General features: G+C 38.1%; 1 protein-coding gene across 1 annotated transcript in view; it reads right to left on the reverse strand.

Moving 5' to 3' along the window:
- Positions 1-610: 610 nt before the first annotated feature.
- Positions 611-23,963, reverse strand: part of LOC150079174 (uncharacterized) — a 64,086-nt gene continuing 40,733 nt past the window's right edge. Inside the window, exons 2-3 of the mRNA XM_090382394.1 lie at positions 6,388-6,480; positions 611-2,856 (exon numbers count right to left, since the gene is read on the reverse strand). Of these exons, the coding sequence (XP_090238520.1) occupies positions 1,414-2,856; positions 6,388-6,444 (1,500 nt within the window). The 5' untranslated portion in view covers positions 6,445-6,480 and the 3' untranslated portion in view covers positions 611-1,413. The remainder of the gene's footprint in view (positions 2,857-6,387; positions 6,481-23,963) is intronic.

Below are 23,963 nucleotides of genomic sequence, written 5' to 3' on the forward strand. Positions count from 1 at the left end.
TGGTTTGTAGTTTGCATTATTTTTAATTTTATATACAATATTTTATTTATGCTTTAATTTTCTTCGTTCGTTTCCTTTATAAAATAATCTGTTTGTCAGAATAATATTTGCCTTTGGGCAAATTTTTCAGTTATTTTGTGTTGTTGCTTCTTTTTGTAAGGAATTTGATGATGCGTTTTCGTCGTAGATTTTAAGAAGCACGTGCAATAGTCGCTGCTCTGCGCAGTTAATAGAAAGCAGCACTCAAGCCATTGTACTGGGTTTTTGATGAATTGTCTTTGGTCCATTAGTGTTTATTTTCAAACTCTTAAGTTATCATATTTCTGGTTAGGCCATCGCTGCTCACTCAGCTTGTTGTTTGACATAATGGGGTGAAGGTTCATTTGAGCGAAACGTGCTGCTTCATTTATTTTTTGTTTTGAAGTAACAGTAGTTGTCGACAAGCACATCTTCATGTTACATGAAAAAGAACGCGATCATTTCTTTTGCAGAACTTATAGAAGCTCGTCAATACGAAGCTTGACTCTTCACTACAGATGAAAATAAGAATATGTCTTTTAGAAGTAAATCTGAGTGCTTTGCACCAGTTTCATTACCACTATTTGTGACTGGAACGGAGATTTAAAAAAGTGTGGAGTGTTGAGAAATCAAATCGGAGTTGTGTAACTGTCATTTGGCCTGTTCGTTTTCTGTTATCCTCCATCTCCACAGTTCACCACATTTACATTAACTATGGACATTCATAACTCATTGTAATTGCCTGTACAAGATTCAGACTGGACAGCAGTTGCAGATCTGTGATAGCCACCATTGATTGGTGCCAGAGAGGCAGCATGAGCTAGATATGAATTTTAATGTGAAGGATGTCTTGTAAGAGGGCTCCATGTGTTGAGTTTATTTTAAGCGGTTCTTTAATTTATGCATATCTGCTTATCGTGAATGAGCATGTAAAGATGGTTACCTGAAATACTTAATTAAATGAGTCCGTGTTTGTGCCCCCCTGTAGGGTGAAGGTTCTCTTGTCTAAAGAGAGGCAGATGTTGTTAGAAGAATTAATTTGTTGACATAATCAGTGGGCCAAAGATTTTTAGGGAGCAGTATGGACTAAAGTGTTGGAGATTACTTTATGTCGGCCATGAGATATTTACATGTATCTTTTTCTCACAATTGTACAGATGAGATTCTATTTCTTCGCACTAAGCAACAGCTATGAAATCTAAGACTCAATTTGTTATCAATAAACTATATATGTATAATCATATAACTAAATGTCTACAGTCTTCAAGGTGGAAATTCTTCTGCTACGGGCCTTGTAAAGCACTATGAACTTGTGTCTAGTGAATGACTGAACACTATCGGGATTTCTCAGTCTACTTGGCTGCGTCACTCTCCTTTCCAGCCACCACATGGAGTTTAAGATGTAGGTGTGCTTGTCGATATACTGCCGTTATGCCGTGTTTTCCGAACGCTGTCGTTATCAAAGAGGCACGGATTCGCAGAGTTGGACAATGCAGCAGTCCTGTCGAAGTCTATGGTAGCGTAGCCCTCGGGGGCCCTAACTGGAGAACTTGGCTGCGACGTCGTCACACTTGGGCGGCTAGTGGGTGACGACGGCGACACAACGGTTGTGCTTGAGTCGGCATTAGGATCGAGGTCCAACATGATGTAGTTCACTTGTTGGTCAGTCTCCTGAGCCGAGCTGTCATCCGTAGTGGTGGTGGTGGTTGTGGTGGTTTTCTCTGCATGGCACGTCACGTTAGCGTAAAAATGAGAGGCGGAACGCCTTGGTCCTTGCTTTGCGTGCGACGAGAACTTGCTGCAGTGAGGAAGGGACCTCCACGACGCACTTTTGCTCCTCGAAATGCCATTTGGTTTAGTCGGAGCCACGTTCATGTAGAAATGTCTGTTGGAAATTTTCTTGATGGACTGTTCTTGTTTCAGCAGGTCATCCACCCTGGCGTAGTTTGTCACCTGGTCGACACAGTTGTTGCAGTGCACTGGGCAATTGTCAGCTGAGCACGGAAACTGACTAGATGGCATGAGGCTGCAACAGCAGTGGACGCATTTCCTCACCTGACCTGCAGCGTCCAGTACATTGCCCATCTCTGGCGTGTCGTGGCATCGGTTGATGTTCTCGGCGATAACAGTAGAGTTAACGTACGGCTGGACGACGCACATGTTCAGCGAACAACTCCGGCACGTGCCGCATGTGGCATGACGAAACACATCCTCGTTCATGTAGTGAAGACTGGAGGCCTTGATGCAAGTCCCTATGGTGCAGCAACGAGGTAACGGGGCAGATGCGTAGTCGGCATTCCGCCTTTGCATTGCAGTTCTGTTAGAACTCAGGGCGGTGTACAGTGGACTCGTGGGGGAGCTCACGGTATCCTGCGGCACACTGGGCAAGGCAGACACGTCTGGCTGGATACTGGTGCCTGCTGAATCAGACTGGATGATCGACTGAGCGATTCCATTTGCCTCTATGTCGGCAGTGTCGCTCGCGACGAGAGCGTTGGTGCTCCCATCAGTTGCGGTACCACCCTGATCTTCTAGTACGGTCTCCGCAGCATCCCCTGACGCAACCTGGCTGGTAGATGCCGAGTTCTGCAGGGATTCCTGGAGTAGGTTGAAGAGAATCTCTGCGCGGTTGCACTTGAAGGCATAGATGCCGGGACCTGTCGGACATCTTCGACCACATTCGAAAGAAAACAGCTCAGAGTCAAATCCATACCGCCGTAAGCTGCGGAGAGGCCACACAACTGGTGTTTTGCCTTTCTGATAGAGAATTAAATCTGTGTCAGTCACCTGGATCTTCCCAGCATTTAAGTTGTTTCCTTGGTCATCGACGTTCCATACCTGAAACAAGAAACAAATCAATTACAGAACACTTCAAGACAAGCTGGTTTTGAATTCGCTGCTAAGTAATGAAATACGAGTATTAAAATAATACATAACTGTCCAGTTATTCCTTATTTTAATTTCTTAATAGAAAGGATAACTTTTCTATTTAATTTGTACTTTAAGGCAACAGCCTTTTGTTTTATAATATTTTACCGATGGAGTGTACATACTCTAAAAGGAAACTCAATCACTGGGGTCACATCGCACTAAGATAATCACCGGACATTCAGCGTCTTATCCTTGCGTAGGGCTTAATGTATTGTGGCGAAAACTTGATGCACCTTTATCTGTTTTTCATGAGAATGTGTCTGCTTACTGAAGTGCTTGAGATAAACAGCGAGATTGCTGATTTATATTTATAAAGGGGAGGGCATATTTTTATTTTATAATTGCTCAGAAATGGGCTCTCCGGGAAATGATCATTATTCTTTTGAAATGAACAGGGCTAAAATTGCGCAAGTTATCAGCTTATTCATTTCGCTAAAGCGAAACGTAACTCTTGGTTTCTTTCACTTTCTTTTTATCCGTCTCAGTTTGGGGGCAGTTGGCTTTACCCAGGCGCAAAGACTCTTGAGCACTGACATATCCTCCAACTTTGTAGTTGCTTATTCGTCCAGGCTGGAATTTAAACCAACTGTCAGCTTTGTGAAAGCTGAGAGCAGTTGGTCGCCATCACCAGTGTAGATAAGATTGAGTGCTTAAAGCTGCGCCTCCTAACTTCAAACACGAATCCGAAAATTAGACTTACAATTCGCGACTTCAGTAATTAAACTGACGACTTAGCGACCACACACAGAGAAAAAGGCCTCTGTGCACCAATTCACAGAAATATATTGTGATACACGGCAATTTCCAATGGTTTTATCGTGATCTTGATAGCCACTTAATGACACGACTAGAAAGTTCTTTGTATTCAGGCCTCACACTTAACAAGAAAACTGCCTTTTAAACAAGGGGTCCTTTATATTAATGAAATGACTCTTTCTCCTCCCGTTGTATAGCACACAGATTAACAATATTAAATACAGTACTGATTTTGCCAGCTTATTTTACGTTTACGTCGATATGAAGTCGTGCTACCTCTTTGGTGAGAAAGGTAAAAAAATTTCAGCCGATTTCGCGATGCCCTAAACAGATCTCAACTCCACGATTGGGAAGTTCTGTCTCAAAGGAATTCTTTGTTAGATGCCTTAGAAAGGCTGTATAGAGCAAGCAGCTAGCTCAGAATTTCTCAACCTATGACGTGGTTCACCACCGCTTAAAATTTCTTACGAACAATATTCATTCTTAGCAGTTTTTGCCCAACATACAAGTTGGGCAAAAACTGCTATGGATGAATATAAAGTGAGACAAGTTTTTCTCTGTCCACATGTTAATCTTTCTCTCTTTCCCTCCACATTGTTGGTGTTATTAAACAAATATAGCTGCCAAATAATAATTGACGTACTCGACAATCATGATTAAAGCTGGGCTCTTATTTTTTTATTGGATTGAATTATTTTAGATTAGCGCAAAGGCAACTAGAACTATGAAGCATTATGGCCTGCGAACTGCCTGTGTTCCAAGTCCAGCTCTTTTGTTTAATGCACGAAAAAAATTGGTGAGACAACCAGGAAAAACACAATTTCTGATAGCACCTCAGTTCTTCTTGAAAGATCTCAATAACAGGATGACCAAACATCCCAGATTGGTTGGTGAAATTTTATACAAATGCACTGGAATTTTGACTTCTGCATATATCACTGCGCATACTCTTTGAGTATGCTTAGTGATAATATATTAAAGTATAATATGCATACTTAAGTATATATTTAACATATTTTGTTAATTTATTTAACAAAATATATTAAATATACCTTGGATAAGCTTTGGACAAGTAATATAGAACTACAGCGCTATATTACAATTTGAAAGAATTCTGATTGGTGTATGATATTTTTATAACAATAATCTGGTAAATAGAAACCAAAACATTATTCTGCTTTATAAATATGGTGCTTGGATTACATAAAAAAAATAGATTTCTTATAATTTGTAGTGCTAGCTGACATTAAATGTAAGAGTTCAATAAATGAAAGCACCTCCGAAAATTCTGATGAACCGATTCGATTTTTAACAGAAGATTCAACTTTGAAGAAACTTTGAAGATTCAACTTTTCAACTTTGATGATATTCAACTTTAAAGAAAATTTAAGAAAAGTACGTTTGACTTAACAATGAGTCAAGTGAGTGAAATAAATGTCACGAGGTAGGTAATGAAGTTGAATAATCGCATGAAATAATTGATACCAGAAATCGTCCTGAAATTTTCTAAATGTTCTTTAACAACGTTGAAGATCCCCAATAATGTTTAACAATCTTGGAGATACCACCGTTGTATCTTAATCTTATATTAATATTAAAGATTTTTCCCCCTTTTGATTCTGTGGTCATCAAAGGTTTCTCAAAGGTTTCTTGCGTCGATGACGCAGGAAACTTCACACTGAAACTTTTTTTGTCAAGTCATTCATAATAAACATCGGTTATCTGATATGATGCACCTGTATGAAGATGCACCTGTATGAAGATGCATTACATCAGATAACAATTGGAGAAATCGCAGTCAAGGCTCATTCTCTAACAAGATGGATTCCCCTGCATTGGGATGGCCTAGTTGCGTGCCAGGATTTTTGGGAGGAGTTTGTTGACAGGTAGAATACGAAAGATACTCATCCAATTCTTTTTTGGACGAGTAATGAATTGAACGAACACTTTACCTTGCAGTTCTAGATGAACTGAAAGAAAGAAATATCCATAATGTGGGTTTTTTTTTCTTTCTTTCTCATAATGTGAAAATAAGCACCCCACAAACACGAATCAGCCCTATCTATAGGTTCGAATATTGTCTTTTCGTGCTGCGAGAGATGAAGAATAACATGTGGAAGTTTGCGTCGTATCTTAAAAAAAAAAAAGACTGGGTTTATCTTTGCTCCAGCGAAAAGGTAGACCTACTGTTTGTTTGTTATTAGGAGCATTAGCAACTAAGGCCATATTGCTCCGAGGAATATGCGGTGGTCGCTCCCTTGACCTTATCCGCATCTTCCGTATTTGGTGGTGACGGGCTCGAACCCCGGTCTAACAAGAAGCGTGTGCTACGCACTGCTGCTCCTTCCCACCTGGCTACGGAGGCGCCAGAAAACCTACTAACTGATTTGCTTTAACATCATTAATGTGATCCTTTGGGAGGTCGTCTATTTTGCTCCCTCTGGGTTACTCTTGCTGTTCAATATCGGGATCATCCACATCGACAAATAACACGAAGAGAAGTTCACGAAGACTACTGGTATCATCTTAGCTCATGCGGACATGCTGCCTTATTGCATTAGTCGGATTAATAGAACAACTGCGATGCCAATGGAAGTTACGAATATTAGGCGATTTACACGAGTCACGAATTCATCAACAATTCACAGTTCGTAGTGATAACTGACATCAAAGGTTACTTACGTGGAATATTGGCCTAGTCGTGTCGTCGATCTCTGGCCTCGAGGAAACACACCCCATGATAACGATAAACAAAATGCTGCATTGCAGGGACGTCTATTGGAAAAGAAATGGAAAGCAAAAAGTTTAAATATTTTATATTTAGTTTTATAGGATTATACTAAATATACATATAAAAAAAATTAATGCACTTAGTTACGTTTCAAAGCAAAGGAGGTTCGACTTAATCAACAAATGCTCGTATATTTGTCGATCCAAGTTATGACCCTAATCGAAGGCCATTTACTTGTGCATCACTCAAATTTATAAATAACCATGGCTAAAATGCGCAAGGTGTTGTTTTTTTATATTCTGGATACTAAGTTACAGGTCCGCTAAACAGAACATAAACCTGGAACACAAAATAATCCGGGCTATAAAAAGATGCCTGTTAATCACATATTACGCTCTCTATACAGCTGTTTTGATGCTTGTGGGACCTCTTCAGCGAGGATCTACTCACTAACAGCACAACCTAAAATTAAAAGAAATCTCATTGTATTTTGTTTAATATGATAACGTCTTATTGGTTTTTAGTCGTCTGAGTTTGATTCGTTTTTTCCTTTTTTATTCACGATGTAATTTTAAGGTTTACCTATTAAGAATGGTTGCGTCCAGATCACATAAAATGAAGATTTGGAAGATTCTTTTACATATTAAACGGAACCTTGCAAATTGTGATAAAGAAGTATTAGAGCATCCACTCGCAATTGCTGAAACTACTCCCCCTTCATCAATTGGCAGCAGCCCCTAGACAGCAGAAGATGGCACTGCGTATCCCAAAACCAAAACCTGAATTTGAGAGAAATAGTTTTATGTACAGAGCTGTACCGAAAGTAAACAGTTATAATATTGTTTTGCTCAGACATTAACCTAATCAGTCGGAATTTATAAGAACAAAGTAACACTCAGTGCAAACTTGAGGTGAGCATTTTAGTTTTGGATATCTTACCACTGCTTTTAACAAAAGTTAATCGCCATTTTATACGAAGGTTTTAATTTTAAATTAACCGTTAATACATCTTTCATAAATTATTGTACTGTCACTTGTAACAAGTCGCTTAAAAAAACAACAATCGCATTTGTTTTAAAATTAGCTGGAAACTGAAGTGTTTTACTATTTTAATGACTCGTTTATAATTTCTGCTTACGATATGGAACTTATTCAAAACGAATGATTATTTTTGATTTATGAACATAATCATTGCGAATCATTAGAATACGAATATAAACGCGCAGTTTTCTTATTTTTATGGGGAAACCAAGTTAAAAGTTTGGGAACTACTAATGAGTTGCAGAATTAACGTGTGTTTCCTGTGGGTTGCTGTTATGTGAGAAGCGCCGATTCGAAAATTTCCCTCTTGCACAGCAATACGGAATATGCATAAAGCCGAAAGCGAATGGACGAGCATCTAAAACTCAATTGGCTTATAAGAAAAGGTGAGATGGTGAATTACACGTGACCTTTTTCGTTCGCATATTCCGAAGAGTCCGTTAGTGTACAAATGGCTTAGCGCTGCCATAACAAGACGCGCACTGACCAGCGGCAGAATACAAATGCTTGCCACATATAACCACGAAGTATATTAATCCCGTTACCACGGAACGTGACTGTTTCTTTAATGGAACGTGGCAATTTGTTGTTCGTTCTAACAGCGCATCTATTCTCAGACTCCCTTCTTGCTCAGCTGCAAGTGCGTTAGCTCACTGCAGAGAAATGACAGAACGAACGTTTCCCTTTAGTCACGGCCCTAAACAATAGCTATCTGCTGTTTAAATCTGAACTTACTACCCCATCAATCTACGCAGCTGGATGTCTTCCAACGTAATCTTGTGCAGTGTTTCTCCCCGCAGTTCACCCATCCGCCTGTCTGAAACCTTCTTTATGTGAGGCATGTCTGCCACCATTCTCTTGTTTATATTTCGTCACGGCGCCAATCTTTCTCTTTTTTTCTTGTTGCCGTTTCCCCTGACCTCGTTTTTACAATTCAGTGAATCCTGTGGATTTGCACGGGTATCTACATCATCCCTGCAGATTAGCTTAACTTATTACATCGAGTTAGTACTTTCGGCGCTGGTATCGAGTAGTTCCTTTTTATAAGAAACTTTCTACCAGATGCAGAATGGAACCCTTCCACGGGTTACAATGGAAATTCGCTTATGATAAAACAGCGGTTCATTTACATTAGGAACGCTTATTCCAAGGAGATCAAACTTTGACTTTGATCGTTTATGAATTAGGAAGAGCAAACAGATTGTTTGCAGCTCCATTGCCAAGAGAAACCAGCAATATAACGAACCTAAGTGTTTGTCAGAAAATGAGCAGTGTGTTTTTAATGGCAGCGTATGGATTCTATAGCACAACATACACATTATCGACTGCGTTTGTTTTACTCTGACCATGGCCAGCCTAAATAATATGGATACAGCTTTAGAAATGCATGGCAGAATTATCCGAAAAGTGTGAGTGTGTTCACATTGATCCCTTCTGAAGAAACAGGTAAAGGTAAACTGCAGCCATTATCAACCCACTGCAGGATGGAAGCCTCCTCAACAATTCCTGCTGAGGGAAATGGACCATAATCTGCCACGCTGGTCCAGTGCGGGTTGGCAAATCGACTGTATTTAGCAGTCAAGGGCTTGAACCCGTCTACTCAAAGAGAGTGTGCTACTGCACTCCCGCTCCTGATACCAACCGACAAATCCAGTCTGGAGAAGTTTCTTAATTTTGGAGCCCTGGCTGGCCACTTCATATGGCTTATTAAAGAAATTCAATCCCCTAATAAACCACATTCTCCTACAGAAAGAAGATGAAATGGGTACTATAGGATAGGTTAAAGTTGGGCAATTTGAAAATGTCAAAATGTCTATCAGTACACGAAACATTGGTACGACGAAAGGCATCGTTCGAGAGCTCTTTCTCTCTGTCTCTCGCATTGGAGGTGTTAAGGTCGAGGAAATTACTACGTTACTGCACCGTGGTCTGCTGAGTGGAAGGTAAAAAGCAATTTGGTCAATAGAGGTGTTTTATAAATCACTTCTTTTGTATTTCGAGGTGGTTGGTGAGGTGGAAATGCTGAAGACTACACTAATGGGACTTTATCAAGATCTAAACAGAATAAAAAAGAGATTAGAGGAAAGTGGTTGAGAAAATTAACAATTAACGAAGGTTTTTCCATACGACCAGTTAATATTTTCGTTTATTTTTATTCTGTAGCCAACACTGCATTTGAACTAGTACATTTGACTTCCTACAGTAGGGAACAAACCGCTACTTCATACCTCGAAGTGCAGCTGCGCAATTTGTAATGTATCTGAAATGTTTTCAAATTTCACCTTCAGATATATCGAGCGGCTATTAACGAGTACTAATCGCTGTCCTATTGAAATGTCCGGGTGCTCCATATTGCGCAATTAACAAAATAAAGACAAAAGCCGAGTTAGCTAACATCGCAGAACACATTATTAATGTTTCATAAGTTTATTTCTTTGACTTTAATTAATATACAAATAAAACCTGGCATGAAAGCTCTCCATGCACCAAATCTCATCTCTTCAAGATGTACTCAAGGTTATTTTCCCGACAGTATTACTTAACTGCGTGGCCCTTTTCTGCGATGTCCTTTGTAAAGAGCCACTTTATAAGCCGCAATAACTTAGTTTTTAATATTTCCGACAGAAGCCAGTAAGTACCCGCTCGTATATACAGAGGACTTATATAAATATTATATTTACCTAAGCACTTAGCTTTAGCACTTAGTTTTGTGTATACAAGCTCCTTGATTTCGTTTTCATTATTCTTATTCATTCGTCTTTCGTTTCTACTTAACCAAATGAAGTGAGCAATTCGGGTCTTTTATTTCTTTTTCCAAGCCTCTAGAGTCATTACGAATGCATTATTTTAATTTATAAATCATGCGAACTTTATGTTTATTTATTTACAGAGCATACACGGGGGGGTCTCAGTGAAAAGCCACCTACGTATAATACATAAAATTGATGTGCTACATATTATGCGCGTTTCTGTTTAGTAAGATGAGATAACTTCAGAAGTATAGTCTATAAACAGTGGTGGTATAGCGAGGCAAATCTGAAAGCCCAAACTGAAAAGCAAGGGCATCATTTATTTATTTATTGTAGACTTTTTGGCCCATCGGGCCAATCCGCCGAGCAAGTGTAAAGATGGTGATCGTGTATCGTGGTGTAATGTCGTGGTATGTTGTATTGGAAAAGATCAATTGAGGTAGGATACGAAAGTGAAATTACTTTTAAAACATGAAAATGTGAAAGTTGTTCAACGGGAATGGACGAAGAAAACTCCACAATTAAAAATTCATAATCCACAATTTACAAAACAATATAAACTTTTGATAAACACATTTAGTGTAGCAGATCTTCAAAAGATGTAGTAATTTGTGGAAACCCACTTTAAGAGATCCCAAAAAATCGAATTCAGAGACGTTCCAATGAAACAAAGATATCAAGAACCCCCATAGGAAGGATCCTATAGCTCACCGGATTCAATCCTCAAATACACAAATTAGTCCGGGTCCTTAGTGGTCCATAATTACTTTAGTATGAACCTTTTCAAGCCGATGTATGAACTTTTTCAAACGTCTATGATAAATGGTTTTGTACACCATTACGAAGTGGAACGCAAAAAGAAATATTCAAAAATAAGAATGAAATACTCCCATTTTCTATAGCTAAATATTAATTCTATAATAAGACGAGTCTTGTTTTCTTATAGAAAAAAAGTGTGGTGGAACGACATGTATGTCCATAATATAAGAGTGGTTATGTAGAGAGAAAAATTCCATGGAAAATAACCACGTAAACGCCATTTCCTAATCATAATAGTTACTTTTTTTTATCGAGATGTTCTTCGGAGGAATTTTATCGAACTACGTAGTGGCAATGTTTTCCAAGCAGAACAGGGTTTTCCCTCGGAATCATGTGGTAAACTCAGACTTCATTTGCGGTATTAATGCTTGTCAAGAAATGTTCGTCCAGTCTAGAAACTTTGTCCTCAAAGATAAACAAGTGCCAACTCCGAAGTAATATTTACTGGAAAGTCGACAAACGCTCTCCCAACGGACACAAACACGTGACATGTGAAGATGGGATGAAATTATGGAACGATAGTGTTGAACGGGCGCACGTAATATGGCATTGCTTGATAACCAGCGTGAAATTGGAAACGAAAACTTTAATCTAAACTTTACTGAATGCCAAGAGTTCCCATATTTATGTTGACGCTTTCGTGTCATTTTCTTTTCCTGTTCGATAACATCGCGGTTTAATATTTTGGAGTTTGCAGCAGTCAGTATCTTAATATTTACATTTTATGGCCTTTTATTGAATGGTTAAAAAATACTATCGTTTTATATATTCAGACCCACACGTTATCGTTATTTTTTTATGCAAAATAAGTTAAAGTTGATTTGGTTGATTTATTTATTATCGGCAACGTATAACTCAAGGAACTTACCCGCCTAATGTCGCAGTATATCAGCAAATCACAACTGGACTGCCAGGTTCTGCACTAATACGTGCCTACCCCCCACTAATGGAGTACCAATAACCTCCAATCGAAACGGCCGCCTCGGAAGTGATATACTTCAGAGATCTTCTCTGAAGTATAACTGTATACTTCAGAGAAGTGCTACTTTTTATAGTATAATACCTAAGCAACTCGTTGTGATGGTCTCACATTATGGGATATCAGCGTCAAGTTATAATCGAATAAAAATGCGTTAGTACTATATGTACTAACGAAGATTTATTTGACTTATACTATATGTTCTTTTGTATTATTAATTGTGTTCCTGATTCAGTATTAAATAGAACCTACCTAACGCAGTAACGTTATTTCTTAAGTTGAAGACTTGGCGTTATCTGTCTAATTTCTTATGAGAAGCGCGTGCAAATACATCCCGTTTTTTATGTAAAAATCCTAATTAACACGTATTAAAGTAAAATAACCGAATAAGAACAGAGAAGGAAAGTTAATTAATTCTCTAAAATTAATAAGACTTTAATAAAAAAAACATGAAACGCTTTGAGTATTGCAGAGTGAATCTAAATAAAGAAAAAGTGGTCGAAACATACGAATATGTACCTACATATTTCAAATTATTCTGTTATTTCAATAAGGACTTGCTGATGAAAGCGCACTATTTTCTGTGTCGCTGGTTTAAACAGATCACACAGACAAAAATAGGTATCAGCGAGCAACTCACGAATTTTGTCTGTAACAATCACGAACCTTGAAAAATGTTGAGTTAAAACCTTCATTAAATCTTTTACACGGCGCTTTTTATTTGAAAGTATGGTAAGTCAAAGTTGGCCAACTCCTGAAGGAAAGGGAAGCCAAAATGTATTTCATTGCATTCATCCGGAACTACATTATTTTGCTTGGACGTTTCATATTTGAATAATGGAGTTCATCGGATTATATTTCGATATAATTAACGAACAAGCGCGGAAATCAGTGCACTCCTGCATGAAAACAAATAATTTAATTCGTTAATTAACAATAATGACTGGAGCGACGGGAGAACATGATATCGCAATTTAACAAACAAAAGAAATCTTCAATTCAGTTAACATTTCGGTTTATTGTACGCTATATCTTTAATAAAGAATAATGAAGAGTTATTAATTTATTTACTTATAAAACATTTCTAGACACTCTTCGCATATTGTCTAGTGAGCAGCCAGTTGAACAGCCCTATGGTAAGTAATTTTGTTTCTGAAATATAAAGATTGAGAAATTTTCTTCTTAACTAAGAAATGAAGAAAAATTAAAAGAATTTTAAAAATTAAGAAAATTTTGCATGCCTTAACATGAGATTTTCTCCTTATGTGTTCATAATTTCTTGTTTAACTTCTTAAGTGTTAAATGTGAGAATTCCGAATTATGTCCAATTGTTCCAAAATAGACAGCACATCATTTAATTTTACTAAATCTTTATTCATTGCTAGGGAAAAAAAAATTTTTTTTATATAAAGCCACCAGAATATTAATTCATCTGACGTGCGGTGTGTCTCATGTTTATAAATTACTTGTGCTCTCTGGTCGATTTGTCTGGGTTTTTTGGATGAAAAACCCGAGGTTCCTGTGGGGGAGAAACCTGAACACCTGGATATCTACGTCTAAGACCGGCTAACTCAGCCATGGAGTGAAAAAAGCCCATAAAAGTTCCTAGCGTCATTGACGAGATTCGAATCCAGACCTTTTCCATCTGGTGTGGGGAGGACGGTGACGATGCCATTGCGCTGCCCGCGCAGACTTCCATTTCTAGAATCCACTCAAAGCCTTCTCATTCTTGGAGAGTTTACTACAAATCAAATCCACTTGTTTTCGATTGATAGCCCGCCCTAAATACAACTCGAAAATCCTTAATTGCTACAGTCCTATTGCTTATTTTATTACCGATACAGTATTTTAAAAGAATAGATTTCATCCATGTCTTCCATCAAAGGTATCAGTTGTATTTTGCGCATTTAATGATATGGATTTGTTGAAATTTATCACTTTTGCGAGCTGGGTACGATCATAGATACGAACAATTCCAAGAAAATTCTTTATAGTATTGATAAATACGAGGCAGTTGACAAAGGTATGTTCAAAGATATGGTTTTGCTATTTCCACCATACATGAGCTCTTTTTTACGAGAGCTGCTCAGCCATGACAGTAGTGGATTATGAAGTCCACATCTTCACAGTATTTTAATTACATTGATCCTGCCTGATTACTAGTCCCAATACTGTAAATATTCGGTAGGGTCTGTAGATCTGTCTTGATAACCTTGCCCTGATTTTCTCACAGAATAGTGTTTTTCGAATTCTTTGAAGCTGTTGATTCCCCCCCTATGAAATCTCATTGTTTCTGGGAAACTGCGATTATATCTCTCTTTAAAAATGAATTTATATTCTGACGTGGATTAGGAATCTAGAGAACCAGAGCACCGATCCATAGAGGTTCAGAGACTCCGTCAGATACATTCAAGAATTTTTCTTTGCCTCTCCGATAGTTATGGAAACGTTTAACTTTCTTGTTAAAGATAAATCTAAAACGAATTTTATAGTATTTGCAAGGTCATTTGGTTTAGTCGTTATAAAAACTACTGAAAATTATATAATTGTAAATTGAGGAATGGTAGATGCAAAACAGTGGCAAACGATTGTTTCAATACTGGACGCATAGATCCCTCTTGCATCTTAACATTCGTAATTGTCTCGCTATGGTCCGAGTTGGCGATGCATCAGAAGATCCCTTATTCATGCTCAGGGGAATAAGGTTTGTTTCTGTATAACCTTTGGTTTGATTCAGTCGCGTAGACACCCCTGTCTGCTCTACCCAAATAAACCAAAGGCTATACGGAAAAAGCGCAGTCGAATAAAATTGTCGTGCGTGCAATTTTAAAACGGATTCGCGGACCGGTTACAGAATGAACCGTATCTAACGGTTGTGCTGTAGAAGGCCTCTGAGTCAACTAGCAAGTAATCTCGCTGCCACTGAAATGCCAACTCGCGACTAGAGGGGGTTCAAGTAGTAACATGTGCGTTGAGGCGAGACCACGCTTTGTCAAGAAGTGGCTATACCTTATGTGGGTGGCGTATTTGAAAATTCCCTTATTTCACTCAACGCGTTCTCCTCTCGCCTTATTCAGTCGCGATGAAATCATGATCAACTCTTGTAGTTCACTTTTTCCTAACTGAATTTCAGCCATCGTCTCTCAGAAATGTCTGGGGACAGAAATGCTACTCTCTTGAATATTGTATACTTCGTCACAGATTGGAGACATCTCTATCTCTTCCTCCCTGTAAAAACGTCTTCTACCCAGTTTAACACCCCCCGTCAAAGCTTGTCCTTCAACTAGGATAAGCTTCACTAAGATAAAAAAAAAAAAAAAAAAAAAAGGCGTCTCCACAATTTCCAGTTTACTTTTCTTGCTACTCAATTAATACTAATGCTCAGTTGAACTTAATCTCTCTTGATGTCTTTTCTGCCTTTGATGCCGTCAATTCACAAACACTTTTCATTTACCACACTACTTCTCTTCCGTTTCTGACTCGCCTCTCTCCTTAATTTAAAATTCCTTCTCTCTAGGAAACTGACCTTCAGAATAACCTCCTCATAATTGTCTATGCAGATGATTTGAAGATCTGGTCTATCTCACATTCTGTGGAAGAAGCTAGAACAAATAATGTTTGCATAAATCAATGTTTAGATACCATTTGTAATTTCCTTCTTTCCTTTGGCCTTTCTCTAAACCGTCAAAAGTCCACTCACCTCTCAACAACTAGAATTTTTATTTCCATTTCAGTGTTCTTCGGTCATTTGCAACACCGTAATTCAAAAGGTTACAGTACATAAAGATCGCAGATATTTTGATTCTAAACTTACTTTTAAAACTCGCGTTTAAAACTCCAAAACGTCCTTAACAGCGCTTGGAGCCTGGAGCAAAATCTAATTGGTATTTCCCATCGAGCCATAACAGCGAAGTACATAAAAACTCACTTGCATCGAGTCATGCTTTACGATTTTGTCTGCTTCTGCAAAATTCAATCTTTTTCTTCTTCTATCTACAGAATTCCACATTCTAAAATGGGCAATTTGAAGGCTGGTAGTTTATTTATCTAGTTCAGATCAGAAATATATAACTCACTTAACTATGACCCTATTTCCAAACTGTTCCTGATTCTCTGAAGATTCTCTCTCTAAAATGAATATTTCAATTCTTCCGTTTCCACCTAGTTGGGAGAAAGCCAGTATCCAAGGTTCTCGGAAAAATGCTAGATCCAGATGTTCTCTATATCCGTTGCAAAATATGAACTAAAACATTGGATAGATTTTTTTTTCCATATCCAACGCTGAAGTTTATAAATGACAACGAAATAGATGCGCGTTTGTTTGCTACCAATAAAGTCTCATTCCAGGGTTGTTGCCAATTTTCAAGAATAATATGTATAGGCCCAACTGCAAATTTTTTTCAATGCAAGCTCTCTGTCCATGTTTCGTCCAGGACTCCAGGAAGGGGTAACTCTTCCTTGTCAGCGCAATTTCTTCGATTAGCGACTAATAAACGGATATTAATTTCTACTACTGCTCATTTCACTTTCTCTAATTACTCACTCAATAAATTTTACGATGAAAGTCTTCTCTTTTTTCTTTCCTACTCCACAAATCTTCTGAACTTTGCTGTCTTATCCTCTAGAAAGGCAACTAATACTATCAACTAATACTATCTACAAAGGCAACTAATACTATTGATCTTTTCTTTACCTGCAACCTTTCAAAGTACACGATGGACGTCATCTGTCCTCTAAGTACCTCAGCTCATAGGTGATAATCTCTTTCCCGAAGGAATCCTTCAGCCTCACATTGTTTATCAATGTAATAATGCCAAATGGAGAGATTTATGGGATTTCTGTTCCTCTTTTCACCTCCACGTTTCGGATGGGGAGGAGGGGGGGGGGAACAACTCCTGGTGGAAGGAGAGAGGAATCTAGGTTAAGTCTTTAATAACGCTCCATCTCTACTCATTCAAGAAAATAATAACCGCTGTGCTGCACGAAGACCGGATGAGATTTCGTGAACAAAAGAAAAGGATTTTGAAATCCTTTTGATTTTGAAAGAAAAGGTCATCTGTCCATCTGCATCTGAAGTGATGCAGATGGACAGATGACCTTCATTGTGTGTGATGCACTAGATCAGTGATTTTTAAATTTCATTTGTCCACAACTCTCATCGCGAGGGTTCTGTCTGCTTTTGCGCCCTTCTTTCATCTCTTTCATCCTACGACCAGAGTTAAGAAATATAATTTTCAGTACAATTTCATTTTGCGACAATCAAAAGGTGATTTCTCTTTTAAGGGTGCGAATCACGGTTTGAAAACCATCACTGAATGGATAGATAAAAGTGTATTCTGGGACATGAGGACAGTTGTAATAAACCTTCACACTAATTACGATCTGCAAAGACTGGATAGAAAATATTCTGTTAAAACAGTGATTAATTCTATTAGAATTATATCACTACAACTGGGGGGGGGGGGACGGCACAACCTGCTCACCTGAAAATTTATTTCCGGTTACGATTCTGGAAGATTATATTTTATCTAGACTGCTTTTATATTTGCTATGTGAAGTTGTACCTCTGAGTTAATCGGCATATCAGCACACTGCTGCAGGATTTTCAACCAAGTAAAAAAATAAATAAATCTAGGAGGAAATGTTCTCAAAAATGTCTAATATGTTAACTATCCACTGATAAAACTGAGCCAAACGTTTCCTCTGAGAGGCTTTTTTATTTGTTGAAAAATCTCCGAAGATCTCGCATCAAATCTTGCCACACTCTCTTCCACAAATACATTTTTTTTGCATCAGGAAAATAAGCCGTAACTAATCTCTTCTCTGAATCTCATCATATCGCCAATGCCCTGCAATATAGGGAGGAGCTTTTTGTGACCTATTTAGATATTCACTCAACCTTAGATGCAATATCGTTCCCTTAGCTCCTTTCTCTTCTCCAGCATAATTACCATATTCGTGGAGATGTGCACTTCTGTCAAAGCGCACCTTGATGCTTACGGACGATGAACGCTCTCTAGCATGTGATATTTCTGCCGGTGTAATCCTAGTGCTCTTTTCAATTGTCATAGTCCCTTTTATGATTAATAAAACCAACTATCTAACTTATGCTTATGATCAAAGTATTAACAAATATTTCTTCATCAGATACAGCTATGACAGTCTCCAACGAAATTGAATTAGAACTTTAGGCCCAGTCAACTTATCTCTCTACATTCAATCTCCATATACATCCAGCCAAATCCGCATAAATGGTCTTCTCATATAAACTTCTCATATAAACTGGGCTCAATTTATATGAGTATGTCATATATCCTGCGCCCGATACGATACCCATCGATACTCAGCTTATACGATACCGTATTTTATGGACCAGAAGTCTGGGTATCAGTAGTCCCAACAAACATAAAATCTCTCTATACTGCAGAATTCTGGCACCTGAAATTAGTTAGTTTATTTGGTTTTTAGGAGCATTAGCAACTAAGGCCATATTGCTCCGGGATATGCGGTGGTCATTCCCTGACCTTTCCGCATCCTCCATATTTGGTGGTGACGGGCTCGAACCCCGGTCTAATCAAGAAGCGTGTGCTACGCGCTGCTGCTCCTTCCCACCTGGCTACGGAGGCGCCTCACCTGAAATGTGCAACCCACAAATTTCACCTTGTCCCAGACATCCGAACCACAGATATGGCAATCGCGCTCACGATTGCACTGCTAAAACTCTTCATTCAGGACCGGCGTTTTTCCTTTGTGTTGCAGATAGTGACAGGATGCAGACACAAATCCCAGATCCTAACATTTGGGATATATATCTGAAGGATTCCTTCACCAAACCTACGCTCACGTCCTCGCCAATCACCTAGTGTTGGGCGATAGATTCTTACTTAGGGAGATGCTGCCCATTGTAAACGCAATGGACGATGACCTTCTTGACCCACTCAAAGACAAAACGATGCGAAGTCAGCTGTTGAGTTCCCGGTCTGCCCGGTATCAGCGGTAGACCTCAGCGTGTATATTTGTTTTCCTTTTGTATTTTTTAAAATATTTCCCTGGCGTTACCTTCGCTGCGATGGGAATATTAGATATATAGATGTCTATACAATAAAGATGATAAATCTGTCAATTTGCAAGAAATGCATACTATTATGAATGTATATATTTTAAAATACATAAATATCAACATAGCCCATTAAATTCAACAAGGACAGGGTCTTAATAAAGTGGTCACTAGTGTGCTGGTGACCACTTTATTAAGTAGTCACCAGCAGATGCTCAAATTGAATTGATTTCTTGGGACTGTGATGTATGAAGTCCTTGTTCTGTACTTTGACTGTTCAGCCAATTATGTACACTTAGCCCGGGGACTAGTGTCATCGTCGTCCTGGAAGTACCTATTTGCATCAGGATAGACAGATAACATTCTTGGATGTACTCCTTGATCTGCCAAGATGCTTAAGTAAACTCCTGTCTGCATTACTGGCCAGTGCTTCAGAGAATAAAGAGTAAGCCATAAGAGCATACCATGCAGCATTATTTTTACACCAGCAGCCAGTCTGTTGGTGTACAGTAGAGGGGGGGGAGCATTGTTTAATTATGTTTCCTCTGTATGTCAACTCTTCCATCATTTTGGCAAGATTCATCAGGCCACATGACCTTTCTAATTTCTCCTGATCCGCTGTTTAAGCCTGTGACACTTTTCTTCTTATTTGGTGAAACACAGCGTGGTAATGGTACATCCAAACATTTTGATCTCTTGTATACGCCACCTACCATATAGACACAAGAGGGACCTACCACCTACCAAGAGGGACATTATAACCTCAAATGTATATTATACAAAAAAGGGCACAAACACTGTCATCCTCTGGTTTCAATTTATTTAGATATGAAATATAATATTTTACAATTAATTTTTTTAAATTAAAAATTCCGATGTACCAGACATTAAAATTTCGAATTTTGGCCATTGATACGAAGATATTTTTACTTTATTTTTCAGCCTTAAAAAACGCTATGATTCTCAATTAAATCCATGCCATTTTAATCAAATTACTAAGAAATTGTTCGATACAAAATAAGCACAGTTTGTATGAACCTATCTAAATATATCGATCAAAATAAATCCGCGTCAAAGCTGCTTCATTTTAATGAGAATTGCGTGGCGTGGTTTGAGCATAATCGGGAGAAGTTTCAGTGCTGTTTTTCACTCTTAGCTTTACTAAATTTTACTTAAACCTTACTACATTTGTGTGAATTAAAGCACGGTTCACTACTGGTATTTGAACAAAAAGGGCATCACCATCCACCAGGGAATCGTGCTATCTTTTTAAAAAGTAGTGCAACACCAAAGTAACTCATGATAATGATAAAACACTATCATTATAATATTGTGATGAAACATTATCACAAGCGTGACAAAATTTCATTCTGCTGTCAGCATTAATTACAAACTGGGCAGTTTATAAATATCTCATAAACAATTAAATAACGCTCATAATTACTGTTACTTTTCTGAATATATTCCAGATACAAACAGATAAAAATATTCGTTCCCAAGTATCACATTAAATATCTACTACTCTCCTTTTAATTAATTAATACTTTGTTATTTTCACGACAGTAATAAAGTATTTACTACGATTGTAATTAATTAATTAACACCGATAATTTATATCGCACTAATAATGCATGCTCCATACTTTAGAAACAATTATTTACCTCCTGTTTTTATAAATAGTTCTGTCCGTCGATGTAACTCATGAAGGTAGCTCGTTGCTGAAAAGGTTGGTGAAAGCAGACCGTGATACCTTGTACATCTTTAGTTATTTTTTAAAATAGAACAACAACCACCACTGGATCATAAAACAGTTCCTTCCACACTTCAACAACACGTCTTCCACAGTTCAAAGAGAACAGAAAAGTCATATTATGACATCGTGGAAGACTAAAGGTTCTACAGTTTCGTTTACTTGCTTTTGGGTGGAGTCCACCAAACACGTGAGTGCCCAACCAGAAATCCTGTTTTGAGAGCTTAGACAGACCGATTCTTACACCGTATTGGTAATGTCCGTTCCCTTTAACTGAAGGTAAAATAGTTAGGCGAGAAAGCAACTCTCCCTTATGATGGGGAGGCCACTGCCCTTAGTGGAAATTAGCAATTAATTGCAGACTGAAAAAGAAAAAAAGAGTCCATTAAAAGAGTGCGTCTTAAACCCGATTTTATTACGAGACTCGATGAACGTTGGTATAAATGTACTCGTAGTTAAGGCTAACAGATTTTGTGATAAAGGTGCGCTTTTACAGTTGCATATTCCCTGACATAAATCTGCAAAATATCTGTTTGCATTAGTAGCGACATATTTTATTAAAATAAAAAGTTGCTGGTTTTTATACGCCACAGTGTATTATGGCTGTTAAAGTATCAGTTGTGTTGGCTGACCGAATTGTGTTGTACACGCTGGAAAACCCGGAATAACTCACTGGGGAAAACCTGTCCTTTCTGCCTTAGATCGCCTTACTTTAAAAAAGCGTTATGCAATCCATTAGAGAGAAAAAACCCCGCATGTATCCAAATACAGGTTGGTATCCAAATACAGGTGGCAGCACTTCATGCACAAAGCTCCATTTTGTTGTAATCTGTAATACACAGTGTCCTACAGTTATTACACAGCGTGGAAAAAATTATGTAAAAGGCTTAATTTGTTTGGGCAGAGTAAAAAGTTCAAAATTCTGCCATCAGCAAGTGCATCAACCTTCCTAATTATTAGGAGAATACACCCACCATCGCTTGGTCCACTTTACGATAATGAAGCCTCTGTTTGTTTTTTCGAGTGGGCCAGCTGGTGCACACACACTGAAGAAAGTCTGGTTGAGGTCAGAGGCTACGTACAGTGTGGCATATTTTGCATTTCGAGTGGGGTACTGTAATTGCAGGCATTTGCTGTGTGCAGAGCTGTAACTTGAAAACAAGCGCACGTACAGCTCTTTTACGCGCTGATCCTTTGGCATTTCGATCGGCCCCTTGGCAATCCCAGGGGAATACTTTGGCTTGCTGTTTAGAAAACAAGGTGCTACAGAGAATACTCAATATAGTCCACGTGGTCTCTGCTGGGTGGAGGGGGGGGGGGATGGAGAACAAAAGAAAGGAAAATCGCATACCACGAGTGTTGTGGGATTTGCAATTATGGAGATTGTTGTTCGGCATCAACGTGCCAATTACCACATAATGAGATTAGACAAGGAAATATGTTTATAATTGAAATATGTTTGGCTACAAACAGTGAGCTGATGTCGCGTTTTCCTGCTAACGTATTATGATTCAGTTGGAGCGCTGCCTTTCGCATGATTTCTCCCTAAGGATTACTGGCTTCGTTCCCAAGTAATGCTTTATTTTTATAAATTAAAATCGCGTACCCTTAAAAGTTTAATGAAAGACAAGTTTATGGGAATTCATGAAACGTTTAAACTGCTGGAAATTTCCAGAAGTGTTCGTTGGAACTCATAAAATCTTTCGAAGAACCAGGGAATTTTTACAGATAATTTTTAAGATATACAGCGCATCAAAAATATCGGATACTACCACGAAAGTGTCGAATGACCACAAATAGCTGAAGCAGCCAGTATTTGGACGCAAGGTGGTGTTTACTAAATTTAAAATGGTTTTGTTGTGTTATTTCAATACAGTCAACTGTTGCTGTGTTTCTGCAATCACTGTTATCTTTCTTGAGTCAATTTCAGCTATTAAAAGATGGCAGAACGAGGGTGGTATAGCAGTCAAGACACGATGCTGTAGTCTAAGAATATTAAGAATAGGATCGTCAGTTCCTGATGAGGATGGTTAAGTTATCCAAGCAGTTTCCACTGCAAGAAGCAAAGTGAGAATGAATCTGCAACTGTTTCTCGACTCCCTTTACGAGATGTAACAAGGTTAGTTGATGGTATGTATCCAGCGAACAGTGCAGAACAAAGTGGACAATCAGCAACATATTATCCTTTAACATACAAAGAAAATTACGTTGCAATGCAGAGTGGTGCTTTTCGACTAAAGCACGAAATGGGTCTAAAGTTCTGTATCAGTTTATGGAGTTAAAGCGGACACTAAATGAACTTGAAAAGAAACTGTTTATGAGTGACGAAGCACATTTTTGCTTGAATGGTGACGTTAACAGAGTTATTTCTATTGGAACCGATAATCCTCGTCGAGTTTGAATTGTTTCGCCAAAGGTCAGGCTGTTCTGGAAAGATTTCTTTTAAGAGAAATATTTCCAGGTCGACTACGGACGACGAACAAATGGTACGCTTTAACTCAGTACAAGTGGTTCTCAAGAACTTGACTCTATAAGACATTACTGAATTTACAACGCATTTCTATGCATATGTTTATCATTAAACAACCAACACTTACTATCTCAGTTAAATTGAGATAGTAAGTGTGTACTAACTTTTACTGTGATTTAGATATAAAAGTGGATAATTTAATAATATTTTTATTTAAACGAGGCTAAATGAGCATGCCAAATTCTACTTATTTTACTTTCAGTGCAAGTTTGCTACAAAATGAAGTTAAGTGTTGACAATACCTATAAAATATAAGAACACTAAAATATGTTTATAACACTAAGAAGTAAAAAAGGAATAAAATTTAAATATAATTTTTCCCCCAGTTTGGACAATGACAGGTGGATGCGTCTTGCAGAAGTATTTCTTACAGGTCGAAAAGTAACGTTATTTTTTGTTATTTAAGAAGGGCAAACCTATAGTGAGTCCATCTGATATTTATGTCTCTTGCGGAAGATTTATTTCACCAATTCTTTCTCGGATCTTATTTACAGTAGACCAGTTTTCTTTATTCAGTGGTTTATATTTCCTTGATATAATATTACGTGAGACCACACACGTGTACAGGATTGCCAAGCTGATCAATCTACCGCTTCGTTTA

This window comes from Mastigoproctus giganteus, chromosome 10 (assembly GCF_048544385.1).
Source record: "Mastigoproctus giganteus isolate SK-2022 chromosome 10, ASM4854438v1, whole genome shotgun sequence".
Classification (NCBI taxonomy): Eukaryota; Metazoa; Arthropoda; class Arachnida; order Uropygi; family Thelyphonidae; genus Mastigoproctus; species Mastigoproctus giganteus.